At 42.3% G+C, this 20794-nt stretch overlaps 1 protein-coding gene across 1 annotated transcript in view; it reads right to left on the bottom strand.

The window, feature by feature from the left end:
* The window catches only part of SH3RF3 (SH3 domain containing ring finger 3), a 246203-nt gene that overhangs the window by 57594 nt on the left and 167815 nt on the right, over positions 1–20794 (bottom strand). The window contains exon 4 of the mRNA XM_063392696.1: positions 4480–4851. Coding sequence (XP_063248766.1) covers positions 4480–4851 — 372 coding nt within the window. The remainder of the gene's footprint in view (positions 1–4479; positions 4852–20794) is intronic.

Below are 20794 nucleotides of genomic sequence, written 5' to 3'. Positions count from 1 at the left end.
CTAGGCATGATTACTTTCCAGGGGGACCCTCCCCACTCCCCAAGGAGTCTCAGTTACGAACCGCTCCTCTGCACCCGTAACCTAATTCAGCTTCAGTTCTACCACAGGCCTGCAGCACTACTTACATCTTCAATAAAAATCCATTTTGCCATTATGATAGGACATTCTGCATGATGAACAGACACTCCTACCTTTCAGATGGAGATCTTAGATTTAATGAGCATGCAGCAGAAAGCATACAAGCAAATTTAGTTGCTGGCAAAATTAGGATTCCAGCATTGCCTCTTTTAAATTAAATGCTTTATTTCCTGTCTGTTGCAGAATTCCAGTCACCATTTTATCCAGCTGAGGTGACTTCATGTTGATTCTTCTACCTTTCAAGCATCCCAAAATTTGTAGTCAGTGAAGATGTTTTTTAAGACCATCGTTCATGTTGGCTTTTGGAAAACAGCTGAGTTGGTTCTGCTTAAAGAACAATGAACACATTGGAAGGCCAGCAGTCTTTGATTATTAAATTAATGATATGCAGAACTGCTTTCAAAACATGTGATTTCATAGTCTGGTCTGCATGTCTGCACAATATGTAGAAATCTGTGCCCTCCTGGAGGCTTATAACAGTCTAACGACTCATAAAAACAAAAAACATATCAGTTCAGTGTGGAAGTCTGGTTTCAATTCACAAGAATTGACAAAAGTCACAAGAATAAAGCACTACACACTAAATAACTTCTAAGGGGTGGAATATATGCTACATTTACTGAGACACGTAAAATTTGCACCTAAAATTTAAGTTCCTGCAGTAACTTAGTCAATAAGCCCTAGATGTCTCTGTTTCTTCTCATGTCAGCAGAGAGAAAGCAGGTGCTCCAGATGTAGGTGCCTCAGGTCTACAGGGAAAACTGATGCTTGTTTTGAGGAGACTGTTTTGCTGGGCACCAGCTGGTTGCCTTGAGGTAGGGGACTGGATGCCATTCAAGAGCTCCTGTAATTGAATTCTGCTTGTTCAAAGGACAGGCTATAAGAAAACTGTTGAACTTTTTCAAGGTGTAGAATCTCTGCAAGCTAAATACAATCCTGATATGTTCCAGAGAAACTCATACCTACTAAACTGAAAAAAATCCTTTATTTGTTTTTATGAAGAGATCTACTAAATAAGCAATGAAAAAATGCCTGGAAATTTCAAGGATGGGATAGAATGACACAATAACCCAAATTTATGTTCTAGTTAAAAAGGCATAAATTTGCTAGATAATTAAACTGTAAATTTGTTGTTTCCCTTATAAGAAATAAGCTTTGGCTGAATTTGCTGTTGCAAACCAGCAAGGGCCTGAGATGGTTACGGAGAGAACCACACAAGGGCTGTGACAATGCCAGGCAGGACAGAGAGGTTCCTCTTCAAGTGAGGAAAGAAAAGGTGAGACATCTTCCTGCAGCAGAGCTCACTGGTAAGTTTGGCAGCTACATGCACAGCCTTCCTACAACGTGCCCATGCTCTCTGCAATGCCCCTGAGCACCTCTGAAGCAGCAGTAGAATCAGTTTGCAGATTTGTCAATATGTCAAACCTTGAACAAGACATACAGAGCATTTACCTTAGAAAGCCAAATGCATTTTAGAGCAAAAAATCTGAAGGGAAGATTCTCACTGCCCTGAATGCCTTGATGTAAGAGCTCATGGGGCCCATTGTTTATGCTACTCTGGCTGGCGTTCAGCCATGTGAATAAAAGAAAAGTGCTGAACTGATATTCTGTCTAAGGCTGAAGCATCATGAATTGTTTCAGAGCCATGTCAGGTCTTAGCAGATGGCAGAGAAGAGACTGATTTTCTGACATTTTTAATTAAAATGTAACCCCTATTATTATGGGATTAATAGTTATATAAATATAACTGCACAATTGTAATGTACATTTGGTAAGAGCCAGATTCTGTATTTTTTGTAGACCTAACTAAGAAGGCTTAAAAGCAGGTGAATTCATGTTTGTAGCTCTTGAGATTTTATTGCTAATCTTACAAGCATTTTTCTAAAGGCTGTTCTGACAGTCAAGAGAACGTAGCGAAAACTTCAGCCCCACTTTTTTCCCTCCTACAGATCCACATTCGTTGCAAAGTTTTCACAGGAAAATGTTTAAATCCCCTAAATTAGAAAGCAAGGTTCCCAAAACCAGAGATATGCATTAATATATGTGGATGCCACACTTGGGGTGACAGAGTGCAACAACACTTTTTGACAGATGGAAGCCTCTTTTCACTAAGGTTGATCTGAGCTGCCAAGACTCTGCTTCCCCTCCTGGATTTTGGCCAACACACTTTTGACCAGCAGTGATGGAGGTGTGTGCTCAGCTGCCTTGTCTGCAAACTGGCTCTATGCCCTGAGGCAGAACCACTCCCCAAACCTGTTCTCGCCATGGACTTCATTTCACCCCAGCCTTAGATGAGCTTTTGACCATGGCACCAAATACATGTCTTCTCATCTGCTGCAAAAGACACAACCAAGCTTCCTGTGGGCTGGATTTTGACAATCATAACTTGTCACTGGGAACATCAGACCCTTTTTGTCCCCTACCACTTGTGTGCAAATGACAAAATTGAGAAATGAGTGATGTTTCACATACCAGTTGTTCTGCTAAAACAGGGGAGAATAATCAAGGCACCTCTTGTTTCATGGTATGATTTTTGTGGTTTACTAGCTCAGAATGAGTCTTCAACATGACTCTAACAAAAAAGGGTGTGTGCTGTGTTTCTCTTGACTAGCACAGGAACAGAAAAGCCACTGTCTATCACGTCTGTGGAAAGTCCAAATGTGTCACTCCCAGTGCCAAAAACCTGGGTGTCATTTACTTGACAAGTTTGGGACCCTCCCTCATGTATATTGCTTGTGCTGCTTCACAGATGTCCCAGTACATCTTGGCACCCATGCTGCTTTGTGTGGGGGCCATATCCTCACCTTCACCCTCCTGGTGGGAGCTGAAAGAGGGGGAAGACCTTACACCTTCCTGGAAAAGGCACGTGGAAGAAAATGAGTGCTATTACAGCTGGACTGAGCTGCCTCTCTGGCTCCCACATGTGGATGGGCAGTGAGGGAAGGTGAGCAGCTGAGGCAGGAGCAGGGAGTGCCTCTCCACTGTGGCAGTGTCCTCTCAGTACAGTTTTGGCTGGCCCTGCATTGCACGGGGTGTGCAGGCAGGCACCCTGCCTCCCCCAGTGTCCCTGCAAACCTGTGCTGCCGGCGCCTGGGGCTCATATCATGGGTCACAGTGGGGCACAGCTGTCAGGAGTGACCCCACACTAGACTCACAGGGGAGACTCACCAGCACTACAGATGGACATAAACAGGCATTTCTGGCCAAAGCAGCCTCTAATGTCTGCTGCTGGTCCCTCTGCCCCCCCATCTACATGCATGCCAGTATGAGCAGTGGCTGTAACATGCATTGCTTCTTGCTCTGGGCCACCACAGGGTTGGCAAGTTTGTCCCTGTATGGGGACATGGATATGAGGAGCCAGAAGGCATGTCCAGGGAGAGGAAAAGAGCAAGGGCTTCTTTCATCAGAGACATAAAGTGTGGGAAGATCCTGTCATGCTGAGGTTATCTTGGCACTAACAGACAGCACAGACTATGAGGAACTCGTCTATAAACCACCTGTGTGTCTAATCTGCACACATCTACACTGTGTAGATGACTGGGCAGGAAGGCTGAGGCAGAAGAGCTTTGGGACTGTGACTATTCTCCTTTCTCTTCTACACCTTCAAACTGAAAACTGCCAGTTGGATTTCCTTATCCATAGAAACAGTATCCATAGAAGTGGGCAATTGCAAAGGGTTTCAGTGCACTCCTGGTGAGTTTGGCTCGTCTTTCTGCAGGGTCCCAGAAGCAGCCTCCTTTTGGGACCTGTGGGGATGTCTGGGAGGATGTTCCTCTTCATACTCCTTTGAGAGGGGAAGGATGGAGAGGGCTGCACTCTCAGCATGAGTGATGGTTTAAAAACTCCTTGGGTTTTTCTGAACAGCAGCTACTTGCTGGGTACAACACTTGTCAAAGTACAGCACATTTGCTCCTCCTCCAGAGATCTGTACAGAAATAATTATTCCAAAAATCTTTTTTTATCCCCAGCGTGTTAATTTCATATTGACATTGCTACCCTGCAGAGTAACAGATCCGTTCAGGGTAATGGGATCACTCAAAATTACTCCTTTCTACAGCAGAAACCGGTGCAATGGTTGCATTACTTCTAACAAATTGTAGGATTACTTTCTGTTTTTTAAAGTGTTGCAGTATTGTGAATCCAATTTGGCCTTATCCTCTGGTTTCTCACGCCTGCCCACTGATTAATGCAAGGATAGGAATGGCAGATGCCAAGTACTGTCACACCAGGACGACTGCGCCATGTGACTGCTTCATGCGAGGGTAAGCCATTTTGGGAGAGGTGACACAAGGTTGTGCCACCTGTTAAGGATGCCCAAACCCCCCCTGCACCCCACCTTACCTGGGCTGGGGCACTGGAGGAGAGGTGGGTCAGGTCCCCGATCCTGGCAGCTGCCCGTGGGTCGCTGGAGCTGATGAGCACAGGGGCACTGATCTCCATGGAGTGCCGGTTGCTGGCCGCCTGGGAGGACTTGTGTGTCATGCTGAGGGCGGTGAAGGAGTGGCGCTTCTTGGCGTTCTTCTTGCCTTCCACCTGGCGCTGGGCCGCTGGGGCAGCGCCCGCGCCGGCCAGCGTGGAGCAGGGTGCCAGACCCACTGCTGCCGCCGCCGCTGCCACCGCCACCGTCTCCGTTGCCAGCGGCACGTCACAGCCGGAGGCGGCAGCCGAGCACGTCTTGTCCATCTCCATGAGCTGCTTGGCAGACTCATTCAGCTGTGTGGGGACGAAAAGGGAAAGGTAAAAAGGAGTTCTACAGAGTGACAAGCTTCCCTCCACTGCAGAGAAGGAGGCCTAGGGCGATCTTATCTCTCTACCACCACCTGAAAGGAGGCTGTAGCATGGTGAGGGTTGGCCTCTTCTCCCAGGTAATAACTGACAGGACGAGAGGAAACGGCCGCATGTTGTGCCAGGGGAGGTTTAGAATGGGATATTAGGAAATTTTTTTCACTAAAAGGGTTGTCAAGCACTGGAACAGGCTGCCCAGGAAAGTGGTGGAATCACTGTCCCTGGAGGTATTTCCAAGTCTTAAAAGACATGGCACTTCAAGGCCATGGTTTAGGGGTAAGTTTGGCAGTGCTGAATTAACAGTTGGACTGGATACCTCAGAGGTCTTTCCCAACCTAAATGATTCTATGATTCTATGAATTTATTTGATTTATGAGGCCAGGTGAATTACTTCCATCCACATGTTAATGCCAGGAAGATCAACAGAAGCAAGGTAAGCATCCAGAAGAATTAAGCTAGAACCAGGCACCATAAATTGGTCCATATTAAGCTACAAGATTTAAAAACACAGCATTCCCCAAAATAGCTTGTCCCAGGCTGCTGAGTCAGAGGAAGAAGGGGAAGAAGGCAGGGGCCTCTTCATCGATGTTTTGCTATTCTGTTCCATCACAGGGCTGTGCTTGACATTTGCCACATATGGTTTTGATCAGGGGTACAGCTTCTAAATCTTCCCAGTTTCATCTCCCTGCCTCCCACCTAACACAGGTTATCCAAATGCAGATGCAAACTGAAGGAATTTTCCCTAGCTGTATCACCTAAACTCTGGAAGAGCTTGATGGCCACTGGAAGATTTGCTGGGGTTTCAGCTTGAAGAAGTGGTCTCATCAGTTCTCTTGAAGGGTTTAACACTTGACCTACAGCCCATGAACACTGCACTGGGAGGCTCAGGCCAGCTTTCAGCCTGCTGTTCCTCATCCAGTTCACGCTCACAGATAACCTCATGTCTGTGCAGGCCAGAGGCATGCTGGGTGGCACAACCCTGTCCCTGAAGGCTCTTACCTCCCAGCCTTCATAACTCATCCAGGAAAGCTACACTCTACACAGCTGGAGAGATTCTATGCACACAGGGATGCTACCGTCACTAATGACACATGAAGTGCGCTCTGAAGTCAGCAGTGCTTTCTGCACAGCACTCATTGCCAATATATCTTCCCTCGAGGGGTGTTAACAGCTGATGGAAAATGCCTCATTTTGCCAACAGACCTTTATATTAAACTAGGATGCACCACAATATGTTTGCATTTAATGAATAAAAACAACATATGAAAAAGGGAGCCACAGCTAATGCACACGTGCTTTTGCATTCACTGCTATTCTGAGACCCACATAAACCAGAGGGGTATGTAATACTATTCTGGACTAAAACCAGGCCATTTTTTTTTCTATAACTACTTTTATGAATTATAGCAGCATCCAAGAAACAGTTGAGGACAAGGTCTTCCAAGGCTCTAAAAAAAAAAAGAATTTCTGCTCCAAGCCAATTTTGAAACCTAACACAAGTGAAAATAGAAGGGAAAAAGAGAGGGAGGGGAAAGAGAACAACAGAAAGATGCAGTTAAACAAATGTGTAATTGCGTAGCTTTTAGAACTCCCAGCCACTGTCACCGTGCTGTAAATGAAAGAATAGATGTTGCTAGCCTTGGTCCAGTCCTCCTTGAGTTTGAAAGCACTTCTGACATCACGAGGACTCATTCAGTGTAACAGGCAAAAACCAGACTAATATCTAGAAAGTAAACCTCAACTTGCAGGATCCTTCTTTCTGTGACAGCTTCCACTAAGTCAACCAAGAGCCTCCAATTAATGATGCTCCACCACTTTCAGAGCTGCTGGGAGTCCTGCAACCATTCAATTAGCAAGTCATTTTCCCAGCTGCACTCTCCAACTTGAGACCATGCTTACAGCCAGCATACTGCACTGCACCTGCCAATTTTTGCCGATAACAGCTGATCCTATTTCAGATTCTTCAGAAATGTCCATTATTTCCCACTTCATCATGCTCTAAATTGGTACAACCTAATATTTGCCAGCAGGCTCCAAGTTGCAAGGAAACCAGATGGCTCCCCTCCCTTAAGTAGGTGTTACAGCTCCGCTTACCCCACTGATGAAGATAGTCTAGCTGAATTACTTGAAATATTAAGGAGAAAAGGATAAAGCTATCAAATATGTATGACTTTGACAGCAGAGGGAGAGGAAATTTTTGCTAATCAACAGCAAGAAGAAAAATGTATTTTAACAGTTTGAGATAGGAAAAAATAGAGTTAAAAAAAAATTAGAACTTCTGATTTTACAATGTGCTACATGTGGACAATGAAGTGCTCCAGCTCTTGATATCAAGCTCTGAATCTCTTGTAAGAATTAGATTATAAATCCCACTGTCTGGAATCCAATTTAACACCAAAGCTGTTCTTTTTAAAACAACAAAATCCCTTACTTTTTGTTCAAAGCACCTAGTTGAAATGTCAATAAGAGAGCAAGCATCTAAACATGAAGTGATAAAAAATAGCCCTGTATTGATATAAACAAAAGCAAATCTCTGTATCAGTAGAAGATTAAAGACAGAAAGAAAACTCCTCCCCAAACAGTCAAACTAATGAATTTTTGAGAATGTCAGAGGCTTCTGAAATACTGTGAAAAATAATTTTGGTCTGCCAAGACAAAAAATAATTCATAGCCTTACAGCTTTATTTTTGTAGAGAACTGTTTTTAAACAGCTTTGCCCACAGATGCTGGAAAGTACTTCCCAAATAGGCTATGAATACCAGAGAAAAGTCTGCTTACTACTTTGTAAAAGCAAACAGTTCTTTCTCTTCACAAAAAACCTTTTAGAAACCTTTTTTTAGACATAAACATGATTAAAAATTTCTTATTTTAAGCTCTGAATATGTAAACAAGCATTGCTTTCTGGTGTCTGTCATCTGATCTTTCAGATGTCATCTCAGGCACATTTGCTTCCAGATGAGGAGCTTAATGGAAAGTTCTGACCCACAGTCAGTGTCAGGAATTTGACATTTCTGGAAGCCTTTAGCTCTTATGACAATCTCTGATACCAGAACTCAACTTTCTCACTCAATTTTGATCCCTGCTCTAGAAAGATCCCATATTTGAATTTCTGGTCCTGATAAGCCCAAAGTGACTTGAGACTTATGCCCTTGAGACTGCAGCGAGACTGATTTTACCCCAAATCCATTCTTTATAAAGGGGATGTCCTAGAAAAGTTGACACAGGATTTAGAGGGATAAGGCTTGGATTTGAAAGCCAAACCAGTCAAACATTCCCAGCAGCCCTGCAATCCTGTCTAGAAATGCAAAATCTTGCAACAGCAAGCCTTCTATTATCTGAGAGACTTTATCATGCAAGAGATGTGATGAGACAGTGCAGTCAAACTGTTCACAGGGTCTCAGTGACTATTGGCTGTGAGTCCTGCCTGCTGATTTAAGGACGCACCAGTCTCAGTTCTTGGAGCTACTACTGTGCCTGTTTCTCAGGAAGACCTTCCCTGGCTGTGAGTAATCCTACTGGAGACAGCTCATCTGGTTTTGGGAGTGAAAAAGGCTGGAATACCTCTGTGCACAGAATCTTGTTCACCTCCAAACAACCTTTTCCTACAATGGGAGCAATCAAGTAATCAAGTGCTGTTCATTAAAAATTTGGTGGCCTTGGTCAGGAAGCCATACTCTCCACCCTGCCGCAATGCAAGCTGTCATGACTTTAGCGTCCAGGCAGAAAGCCCATGTAATATGAACTAATGGAGAGGTTTTTTTTCCTTCTTCTGGCTTTTAGATATGACTGTCTTAGATACTCTACTTGTGACTTTACCACATAGGTGACAAATATTAAGCTACATCACTCAGGACTTCTCCACTGCCAGAACTATTTTTTATTAGTCTCTACATAAATCTCATTTTTTTTTTCTGCAGAATGTGCCATGGTGAGTCTCTGTTGCATGTGCTTGCACATACAGATATACACGTACACTTCTCACTTCTAATACATGTAAGTTTAAAAGGGACCACCTGTAAATGGTTCCAACATATTTCTCTTTTAAGGATGAGCAGATATAGGAGAGAAATTGTCATCTACACTGATAGTCCCATGTGGGACCAAATATGTTCTTTATATCCCGATATGACTTAATGAACGACACTTTCAATGGGCAACCATTTAATTATGCACCTACTTACATACCCCAGATGAAATGAAGAGTAAGGAAAATCTACTTCTTGTCCAGTGTGGGTGACAATTAACTCTAGGTTTACTTCAAATAGCAAATTATTACTTTGGAATTTGTTGTTTTTATTATTACAGAACAAGAGAGAAATATGGGAAATTTAGGTCAGATTTAAATAATTAATCCTTACTACATCTCCCTTGACAAATATGCCAGTGCATTTACTAATCCATGTTAGTGGCAAAATTATTCTATCGCAGTTTAGGCTTCCAAGGGACACTGAGATACACCATGGTCACAATAGCAGCTCCTGGGTTGTGGTGTTTCACTGATAGTGCTGCCTCCTGTAAGAAGGAGGACAATTCTGCTACTGAAGACTCTTACTTTCTAGTCATTTAGGTCTGGGTACGGGATTAATTTCTGACCGACATCTGCCCTATCAAAGAGAGGGCCTCACTGTGTGGCTTACAAATATACTTCAGCATGTACTTGACACTGTGCAGACCAAAGTGTTACTAATGCGTGACTAAAATGTCATTCTTTTTTAAGTAACAAAAGATTGCTTAAATTCTCAGTTTTACACATGTGATTCAGTATTTTGATAAATTGGAGCCAATTTGGACCAGAAAGTATTACTTTATTAAGACTTCCATTTGCTACAATTTTTTTTTAATGTCTTTATGAAAACTATTAATTAAAGAATGATGCTGTTCAAATACAGGTGTAAGATCAGAACATATAGAAAGAAATACAGATATAAGACTCAAACCAGTTTTAAAAGCAAAAAGTTACAAATACCCTCAAGTCTCTACATACCTAATACAAAAGAACAAATTGGAAAGAAAAAATATCATGCTCAAGTTTTTAGAAAGGAACCACTGAAGACAGCAGAAAACAAAATTAAAATTATTAATAAAGCATCTTCACAATGTCCCCCTGAAAGATTGAAAATATTTTCACCAAGGGACTGCTGATTTTTATACTTTATGGTTCATGAATATTGAGAAGATCATGCACAACCCTACTTTATGCCTTGAGGAGACTTTGGCAACTTGCAGTTCCATATCTGATTTTGTGATTAAAATAAACAGTCTGAATTTATTACTGCATTTTCACTTCAGAGTAGGTACTTTCAGGAAATATTAAGTTCGTATGCCCTCATTAAACTAGTTTGCTAGTATTATAATTTATGTTCTGAAGCACAGTGAGATGATTAAGTAACTAAGGGCATAACTATACAAGATTCTTCTGTCTCTGCTGGGTTCCTGAGAGGACTGCATCTGTAAAACCATTTTCAGACCCAAAAAGTAGTCTTTCAGAAAGCTAAACCAGCTTTTCCTTACTATTATCCCTACTGGCAATTGCAGGATACAATCTTTCTTCTGCTGTAGCCAAGGAACAAAACAGTCTTTGACTTAAATGGGCATTAGGAGGAAGTACATAATACTTTCTTTACCTAATACTTTACATGTTCTTTGGTAGGTTAGTACAGAGGACACACAGCAATTCCAAGAGCTTATTAGTGGGATATTAGCAGACAAATTTGTGCCAAAGGCTGCTTGACCAAGTCATACTGAATGTATCTATAATTTTAATCTTTTATATGTTTTGTTAATTCAGATTTTAAAGTGTTTAGAGAAAGCCTCCAAAGTTTTCCATGGACAATTTAAATTCATTCGGCAAAACCTACAAAATCCTACCTCAATTATTCATTTAGGCACCATCTTATGAAGAGTAATTAGTAAGGCACAGTTTAAGACAAAATATTATAGCTAAACCAAAGCACTATTTAATGGTTTTGTGTTAATCTCTAACAATCCACTATTGCCTTTTCTAATTTATTGCCAGGGAGGAACAAGCAAATGTGGAACAGATTTTCTGCAAGTAGTTTATCCATCATGGAAGACAGATTTCTGAAACCCACACTGTGATTGAGAGCAGAGTTATTCCATGCACCCAGAAAATATAAGGAGCACAGTACATGTGCTTGCTTGAACAGATTCAAACTGATGATAGTTGCAGAAATACTTTCCTACGACACATCTCAAACTTCAAGTGTTCTGTTCCTCCAGTCATAGGTTGAGGCATACTCCTCATTTTCTTTTCCAAAACCTTCTCAATATGTCAGCATGTTCTCAAGGAATGAACTCCCTAAAACCCTGCAGCAGATAGCCTTGCTAACCAGGGTCATCCACATACACAACAATGTATGGTCTGGGAAAAGCAAGCCAATAATTTTTTGTCTAGAACATGGGACTTTGAAAGGCAGCAGTACTTAGCAATCTATTTGTCTGTAATACAAGATCTTTCTCATTTAGCAGCAATGTCACTTCTAACGCACTGAGGAGCTGAAGGAATGTAGCATATTAGAACAGCATGTGCTTGGACGAGCGTGTCATCATGATCTTGCAGAATGAAAATAAATGATGCATGCAGCAGAAGTAAACACTAAGCCCTGGGTGGTGAACTGGGATTTTTTTTTCTTTTCCCTTTTTTCCAAATAGTTTTAAGAAGGAAAATGGTTTGCAGTGGTGGGGAACAAGTGTGATGTATCCCAGAGAATGAGAAGTCTGCTGCAAAGTCTGTTCAGGAGTTAAGCACAGCAAGAAATGTTATGGAAACTCATATCTAAAGACCTGAGAAGAAAGAAAATAAAACTAAATGCAATATCATTAAAAATAGATGAACTCACCAAAAAGAAGTATGCTTTCTAGATTGCCCTTCACTTTCTGAAACAATGCTAGCTATTTAGCCTTCAGCTCCAAGTATGAGGACTCTCTTGCTCTGATCTGTCATCTCTGAATCTCTGATCTGCTGTGTGCCTTCGATATGCCTAAGGATTTCCTTTTTCTTTCCATCTGTCCCCTATGGACACCCTTTCCCATAATGAGACACTCATGACTACACCAAAGCTCCTTTGAAAGCAAGAAATGTAACCAAATACAGCTTTACTCAACATCAGAAAGGGTGGGAGAATACAGCCTATTTTTACTCATAAATTATTCAGAAACCTAAATAAAAAGTGCAGTCATGAATTCATGGGCTTGATCTTAATTCCTTTGAAGTCAGTGGCAAAACTCCAGCTGCCTTCGACAGTGGAAGGACTGGTGCCCATCTGGCACCAATTTCAGTACAAGAAGAGTCCCTGTTGAAGCTTGTGTAGATTTTACTGACAAACTATTTTTTCATCAAAACATGAAACTCATTGGAACTTAAGTACTTCCCAGGAACTTTCTTGTTTTGACAAGATGTCCATCAGGAAATTGTTTCACAGATGATGTTTCTCAGCTAAGACAAGAAATTACCAAAGCCACAGTGGTTTAGGAGTTCATGGGAGACCTGAAACAACGCTTTCTGAATAGAAAGCCACCAGTTTTCTGGCCATGCTGAATATCCCTCACTCTTGTTCTGGTAAACTGGAAAACCTTTGTGACTTCCCTCCTGAGCCCAAGTGTCCACCTGCACCACGAGGGAAGAGGTTGGTGCTAGCAGAAGTGTGAGCAGTCTTAGGCTGGGCAGCAACCTTGGCCAGGGACCTGGATGAATCAGGAGGCTTTCAGAAGCAGTTCAGATGATGTCCTCATGCCTCACCGAAACCTGGCAGCTGTATGAGCCCTGTATCTTTATAGCCAGTTGCTGCAAGGATGGGAAACCCTCTGAAGCAGTTTTGTGCTGAATCTAGAAAGCCCTTCACTTGAGAAAACTTTCACTGTGAGCCAGCTGTACCTAAAGACTTCAGCACAGGCTAGGAAAGATGGTTTAGATCCCGGAGCAGAGCTGCATGGATCACATGTAAACTCTATGCAATATCTTTAAAAAGAGATAAGCTTTGTGTTCTCAGAGTTTTCAGGCAACTTTCTACCTCCTTCCTTTCTCAATGTTTCACAAGGCTTCTCATGCTATTGCTTCCTCAAGTGATCAACAATACCCATAAAATGATGAATCAACTGAAAACTGACAAGTTAAATACCACCAACTAAGGAAGTTAAATACCACAAAGGGCAGAGGATGTCTTCAGAGTTAATGCATATATCAGAGTTATCAAGCCGGGGCGTCTTAAAGCAAATGGCTTCCAAATTATGGAGTGTGACCCCAAGTAATTATAAATGGGATTGTGAACCAGGAAAATCATTCTCATGTTGCAGAGACCCTTCTCTTCCTGATAGCTGCACTGTGCACACATACTACCATACATGACATTGTGCCTTTTTGCTCATACTCTCAGATTTGTTCCTGGAAATATAGTTCTTGAAAATGCTGGTTTTAGAATGATCAGGGTTGTGTGAAAGAAGCAATAATACCACATAACTTTTAAAGAAAAACACTAGCTTCCAGCTTAATGAGACAAAAGATAAGGATGAAAGAAAAACATGCATTTGCTGAAGTCCTTTATAAATTTGATAACAGAAATATTCTGGTGGGTAATGAGAAAAAGACCTATACCATCACCTCACACCATCAATGTTACCTGCAGCAAGCATGAAGTTGGATAAACCTTTGGAGCTCTTGGAAGCTCTTAGAATTGCAACACAAGGAGCATATGGGAAAGCCAAAGTAATTTTTCAAGTAATGCAAGGCTTTGCCTTTGCCTTGCCTTGCAAAATAATGCAAGGCTTTGCCTACACTAAGCAAGCAAGGAGTCTTTGTTGCAGTGATTTACAACTTTGTGTAGAATAAGAAATCTTGTGCAATTGGGGAAAATTAAGTTTTATGTGCTGCAGCTGAAGATTACCTGTGGGGAATCGCATACAAATAAATGCACTGTACTCTATCTCTGATAAAGCAGAAATGAAGAATGAAAGCAAATGCCAAGAAAATGTTTTTGTTGAATTGCTTGTAAAAGGAACCAAGGTATACACAATTCAGGCAGATATTAGCACTAAAGGGTTGTGATAAACAGTCCTTGCCCTGTGTGTACTATATTTAGAGACATTTTTTACTACATAGTGTTCTGGCTTCTGCTTGCCAAATACAAGACAGAAAAGGACTGGTGGATGTGGTACAGGGCATTTGCAATAGTGTGACATCCCATGGGGCTGTGTAGTTAGATTCTGTGTGCATGGAGCTCTTGATATGCTGGCTATAAAGCAGGGTTGGTGGTTGTGGTGGAGGGTTCCTGCACCAGCTCCAGGGTCACACTGCATGTTTCTGTGGAAGCAGCCAACACCAGTGGATGTCAGCCGTCTGTCACAAAACTGCTGTGTCTTTGGACAGATGCATCTAGCCTTTGGGTTTACTATTTACCTGATGGGGTGAAAGTATGAGTCAGGACATATTGTTCTGCTGTTTTACCAAACCATGGGATGACTCCCTAGAGGGAGAGCTCTGAGGTGTTTCTCTGAAATGGGAGATGAACTGTGTGTGTTTGAAATGGGCACTTGCACTAGGATACATGAATCGTTTGTGTGACAGGGAGACTGGTCCTCTTAATTATGCATACAGATGAAAAAAATGAATTGTTCTGAGAGAGACATGACTTGACAGCCTGAATTTGTGTCTCCTGTGTTATTACAGTGCAAACTCTGCTTTGAATTGCCTGCACACTTAAAGCACCTTCTTCCCGCATAGATGTGCTGATGCCTAGCACAGCAGCATGGCTCTTTTTCCTTAGTAGGAGCATTAATTTGCATTTTTTTTTTCCTTTTTTGCTCTATGCCGTGACCAGTTATTTTAAAACGATTTTTACATAACCCTGTATTACCATGGAGACCTTTATACTTCTATCACACTGCTAAAAGGCAGACAATGGGTTGGAATGGCACTATGGGGCAGGGGCTGTTGCACACGGCATATTGCATACTGCACAACAGACACACCTTAGTTTTGTTGGAAGCCTGACCAGTCAGTCAGTCTGTAAGATATGAAAATAAGTTTTCTGTGCTACATGATGATGCCATTGGGTTCACAACCCTCCTCCCTCACCTTATGGAAGAAAAATCTGACAAGGTTGAACTGTGATAAACTCCCTAAACTCTGCAATTTCTTGGCATGAAATGGCAGCACTCAACCTCACATTCATGGCATGACTCACTGCCCCTCACCTCAAAGAACCATTTATAGACCTCTTTGGAGAATCCAAGATGTTAAAATATGATTGGGGGCAAGGCTGAGTTCAGAGTGAGAGGTGTCTTCATTGAGTTGCCAACATCTGCAGTCAAAAGTACATTGAACTCTCTGGCTATCAAACTAGAAATGTTACTTGTTCAACTTTTTGAGTTTAATTTCTGGTTCAGGATAAAGGACGCATACCCAGCGCAGTGGAATCCTGCAGTGAAGCAGCCAGTGCCCTTGCCTCTTGTACACTCATCTGGAGCTGGATCAGTGTTCTGGTTTCTGCCCTGCTCTGCCACAGGTGTCACTGCTAGATAAGAGGTGTGCCATTTCTTCAGCCCCAATGATCTTCCAGCAGATCGTTTAGGATGCTCAGGCACATGTGTCACATTACTGCAATAAAGTATGATGATTGCCAGCATTAGTCACTTTTATGACATCCATATGCAAATGCTGTTTATGCTAGTATGCTACAAGTGGAAGGAATTTGGAAAACCACTGCTCTAGGCCATGCTGTTTGAGCTCTGAGATGGCAAAAGGAATGGGCTAGCAAAAAATCTGCGCAGTAGGAAATCTTTCTGAAACTGCAGAACACCAGGGTTTTTTTTCCTGTTTGTGGAATTACTCAAGCTCAAATATTTTCCTAATGCATTCCTTTCTGAAAACAGAGTGACCTGCATTGCACCTACATTCTCTAGGCAGAGAGACAAATTGTCCCAAGGAAACTGAAATTTTGCAGACTGTGACCACATCCTGTGATGCAGTCACACAGAGACATTTATTCAAACTTTTATTATTTTTGCCATTAAATGCTGAAAAGCTCCCACCACACATCAGAGTTCCATTGTGAGAAGCATTATGTAAACATAGAGCAACAAGACAGCTCTTGGCCCAAAGAAAGTATAATGTAGGATGAGGACAAGAGACAATGTATAGTCATAGACAAAATATACAAAGCAACAATCTTATCAGCAAGATGGACAGAAGATTTTGCACAACATACATCTTCTCTAGCCATTACAGCCAAGAACAAATTTAGAGAAGAATCTGGAGGAGCAATGCTGATGCAGATATCTGAAGCATTCATCACAACAGTGAAGAACAGAGTACTGTGGAAGAAAATTGGGATTTAAAAAAACTGACAAAGTGATTGTTATAGCTGGCATTCAGTAATAAATAAAAGACAATAGGCAGAGAGAATAATGACTAAGCAAAGGCTTGCAAGTAAGGGCAACTCGTAGAGGCTCTGGAGGACAGAAAAAGGCTCCACAGAGAAAGAAAGGAGTAGGAGCAGATGACCACATCAGAATGTTAAGAATGACATTTATTTGCTAAGGACGCAAAAAGGATGTAGACATAATCAGGGTATGACCTGACGAGAGTTTGATCTTTTCAAATGCTCAGTAACCAGGTTGGACTAAGACTGATAGAACTGCCAACCAAATGAATGAATGAAACCACCGATGAGGATGTGATTCCCACTGCCAGTGTCTTTATTACTTGCCATGAAAGTACATTGTTCCCTCTTTAACCAGTGGCCAAAGAGAAAGTATCACACTTTCAGTGTGTACTGTGTACTGCACTGAAAACTCAGGTATGTGCTTAGTGAGAGTTCCTCCATGCGAAGGAAGACCCGCGTGTCACTGGAATGGTGGGGAGCTGACTTTGCTTTGACCTTAAACTCAGCCCTCAGGAGCGCTTTTGTGCCTTCAAGGACCCCCATATGACAAAACCTTGTGCTTGACAGAGCATAACCCTAAGCAGTAACCGGCCAGGGTCAAACCATGTCAGCCCCCCAGGTGCTGGAGGGCAGAGAAGCTCAGTGCCAGTACCTGGAGCGCCCAGATCTCATCTAGCCTGGGAGATTTCCAGGAATTCAGCATTAATCATCTCTATAGCTCTTCTTCCACTCCCATAGTTTATATATTGAGGGATAGTAAAACCTTGCATCCACCAAATCAATATAACCACACACATCTCTTTCCTGAGCAATGCACCTAAGGAAGTGAAAGGCTTTGGCTGGGAACAGGGAAGTCTAAGCACTAGACTGGAGCAAGGAGGGAAGATGCTGAGAAATTATTTCTCAAAGTTACAGTTATAGTCCTTCCTCCTGGGCTAGAAAATGAAAAAGGATACAAGAGGAAGTCATGACTCTGAATTCCTTACTATGTTGTTGAGGCTGAAGCAGATCAGAGAAAAGGGATCAAGGAGATGACCATCAGGGAGTGCTCTCTCTCCATCTGCATGGTTGCTTTCTTCTTGAGGAACTGCCTCTTCCCTCAGTGCCATCCCTTTAGCCATGTGGTAAGGGGAGAATATCTCCAGCATGAGTCTATCACTGTCTGAATGCTCTGGCACCTCTGCTGCTTTGTCCCAAGGTTTCCAGAAAAATTTTGTTACAGAAAAATTCTATTATAGAAAGCTCTCTCATGAAATTTCCTGTCAATTTGATTCAATTGTGTCTAAACAGATCGGAAGACTTCAAAGTCAGATTTAGAGCAGGACACTCCCTCCAGCCTCACTTAAGCAAAAACTAATATTATTAACCATTCTATGGTTTATGGAATATCTAGTACGCTTTGTCATAAAATTATAACTTAATAAAATAATTAGATAAGTCAAGGGACAACCAGGAGGTGGAAGAGTTTGCTTGCACAAAGTCCCACATTCCTCACCTCACCATTTTGTCGTGATGGCTTAGAGCACAGTGCAATGGCTTCAATCACTGCAGGATAACTGTGGGTGGGAGCTGCTGCCCTCACAGACATGTTTTTTTGCAGTGTGAGATACCACATGGCCTCCTTACCCATCTTCCTTCTTTCTACACTCCATCAGCATGGATGTTCGTGTGACTACGCAGTAAATGGGATGATGAAACAGATATGACTGGAAACTAAAACAGTAACTCCAACTTAAATGAATAGCTTTCAACAGAGACTTCCCTGACTCATCTCAGCACACAGATATATCTGGTAGTCTGGAACATGGAGGGCAGAAGGAAAGAACTGTCACACATGAGGTAAAAGCAGGACAATCCCTTTGGCAGCAGCCTTTGCTTTTGTCAGATTAAAATAATGCCAGTATTACACTCAAAACAATTCAGCAGGAGATAAGCAATGGCTGGTCTACTTTGTAAAGGAATAAAGTAAGCAAAACCAATGCAATTTCTTCTACAGAACAGACTAAACACAAAGGGGTCAGCCTTCAAGAGTCCTGTGTGTTCTAGAGAAAATCTGGAAAAGATAGCGATTCCTAAATTAATTCCAACTATCTTCCCCTGCTTCTGATTTTTGTTTTTAATTTGCAGATTCTTCCTCTAGTCATTTGAATTTGGTTTTTTCAATGTTCAGCTCTAACACCTAACAAAATGTCAGAGGATTTCAGACTTAAACATCTGGTTTTGGCACAGCTAATGACATTCTTAGGCAAAAAACCCCCAACTTCATCTGTTGCTTTTATTATTTGAAGCATGCATTCAACATACACACACTCCCAGACCTCTTTATGCCTAGAATAAAAACAGTTGGATCATTCCAGCATTTGCAGCAATAAGAAGTAAAGAAAGAGGTAAAACCGACTCATTGCTACATCCTATCAGGAAACTGTTATTCTGGAAACTACTCTTCTTTAAAAATTCAAAAGGTCAAGCTCAGACACATTTGTGACTATTTACCATGGTAGAATAAGCATAAAATCAAAGAATGGTTTGGGTTATAAAGGAACTTAAAGATCATCTACTTCCAGCCCCTCTGTCACTGGAGAGGTGCTCCAGCCCTCTGATCAACTTTGTGGCCCTTCTCTGGACCTGTTCTGACAGGTTCACATCTTCCTTATGTTGGGGTCCCCAGAGCTGGATGCAGCACTCCAGGTGGGCTCTCATGAGAGCAGGGCAGAGAGGGAGAATCATCTTCCTTTCCCCACTGGCCATGCTGCTTTGGATGCAGCCCAGGATGTGGCTGCATTTCTGGGCTGCAATTGTGCACTGCCAGGTCAGGTTGAGCTTCTCACCCACCAGCACCTCCAAGACTTTCTTTTAAGGGCTGCTCTCAATCCATTCTCCATGCAATCTGTACTTGTGCTTGGGATTGCCCTGACCCAGGTGCAGGACCTTGCACTTGGCCTTGTTGAACATCCTGAGCTTTGCATGGTCCCATCTCTCAAGCCTGTCCAGGTCCCTCTGGATGCCATCCCTTTCCTCCAGTGTGTTGATCACACTAGAGAGTGGTGTCACCAGAAAACTTGCTGAGAGTGCACTTGATCCCACTCTCTATGTCACCAACAAAGGTTTTAAACAGCACTGGTCCCACTACTGAGCCCTAAGGAACACCACTCATCACTGCTCTCCACTTGGACATCAAGATGTTGACTGCCACTCTTTGAATATGACCACCCAGACCATTCCTTATCCCCTGAGTGCTTCATCTGTCAAATCCATGTCTCTCCATCATACTTATGCAGCATGCTATCTTCTGCAAACAGAGATTGGAGGGGACACTAACAGGCATTCCTTGGCAATTCTTTTTTGGTGTCACTCTCATCAGCTGTCCCTCCTATCCCTCTGATGGAGAGCATCTTACCCACCACTGGCACAGCAAAGGATAACATGTACTTCCACCTCTGCAGGTCCTTTCACAGTCTGGGATTTTAATATTGGACCCACTTTTCTTCATCACTACCAGCATCAGTGCTGTGGCAGACACATGGAAACATTTTGCTCTTTGCTCATGGGGCTGCAGCCATCAGCAAAGGGGCAGAGAAGGCAGCTGGTTTGTCAGGGGCATCTCCCAAAACCCTTCTACTGACCCTCCATGTATACATTTGGATTTAAGATCCCCTCTCAGAATTTTAAGACATCAGGAAGCTAATTAAGATGTGCAACATTCACTAACAAAGACACTAGGAAACAAGATTAAGAATGTTGGTGTGAGAAATAATGAAATCCTCTAGGATTTTATGTTTAATTAACTGCTAGACAGTGTATCTGTTGACATATAGCTTCTTAATATACATTCATGCCTGAGCTCTAGGTAAGTGAGACTGAAATATACTTTCTTTTCAAAAGGAAAAAGATCCCAGGAAGTCATCAGTGCTGAAACAATCTTTAGAAGCTGTCAGAGGTGATCAGTGGCTGTAAAAGAGAAAAGATCTCTTCAGTACCTTCTCTAGAGAGCATGGACTACTGATGATATACTCTAGACCCCACTCAGAGCCCTGGGACAGTGAGTATGCTCAATTGGGAATGATAATTTCTAGTGCTTAGAAACCTGCACCATTACTGGAGTTTGTCACTGCAATGGCTGCATGCTGTGAGGCTTCTGAGCACTGCTGGCAAGTCCAACATATTTGTTGCACAGGCAGAACTTCTCTCTAAGAGATGTGCTATCTATTTACTTGGTCCTTCTGAGATCATCACCAGTGCTTGTTTTGTAACACAAGCAACTCTGCAACTGTAACAGAAGAACAAAAGCTTTGAGGCAGAACCCAAAACTCAGTTAGAAATAACAGAAATGAGACCGAATTGCACCCAGGACCAGAAAACACGTCTTAAAGCAGAAGCATGGTTCAGGTGATCTGGAGGTGAAGGCTGATGTGCTCAGAGCACAGGGAAGTGGCAGCGGATCCGAGACCCAGTATGCCAGACTGCAGTCAATT

The sequence above is a fragment of the Prinia subflava genome, chromosome 3 (assembly GCF_021018805.1).
Source record: "Prinia subflava isolate CZ2003 ecotype Zambia chromosome 3, Cam_Psub_1.2, whole genome shotgun sequence".
NCBI lineage: Eukaryota > Metazoa > Chordata > Aves > Passeriformes > Cisticolidae > Prinia > Prinia subflava.
Note: the sequence above shows the minus strand (reverse complement) of the source record. Positions and strands in the feature narration are given on the sequence as shown.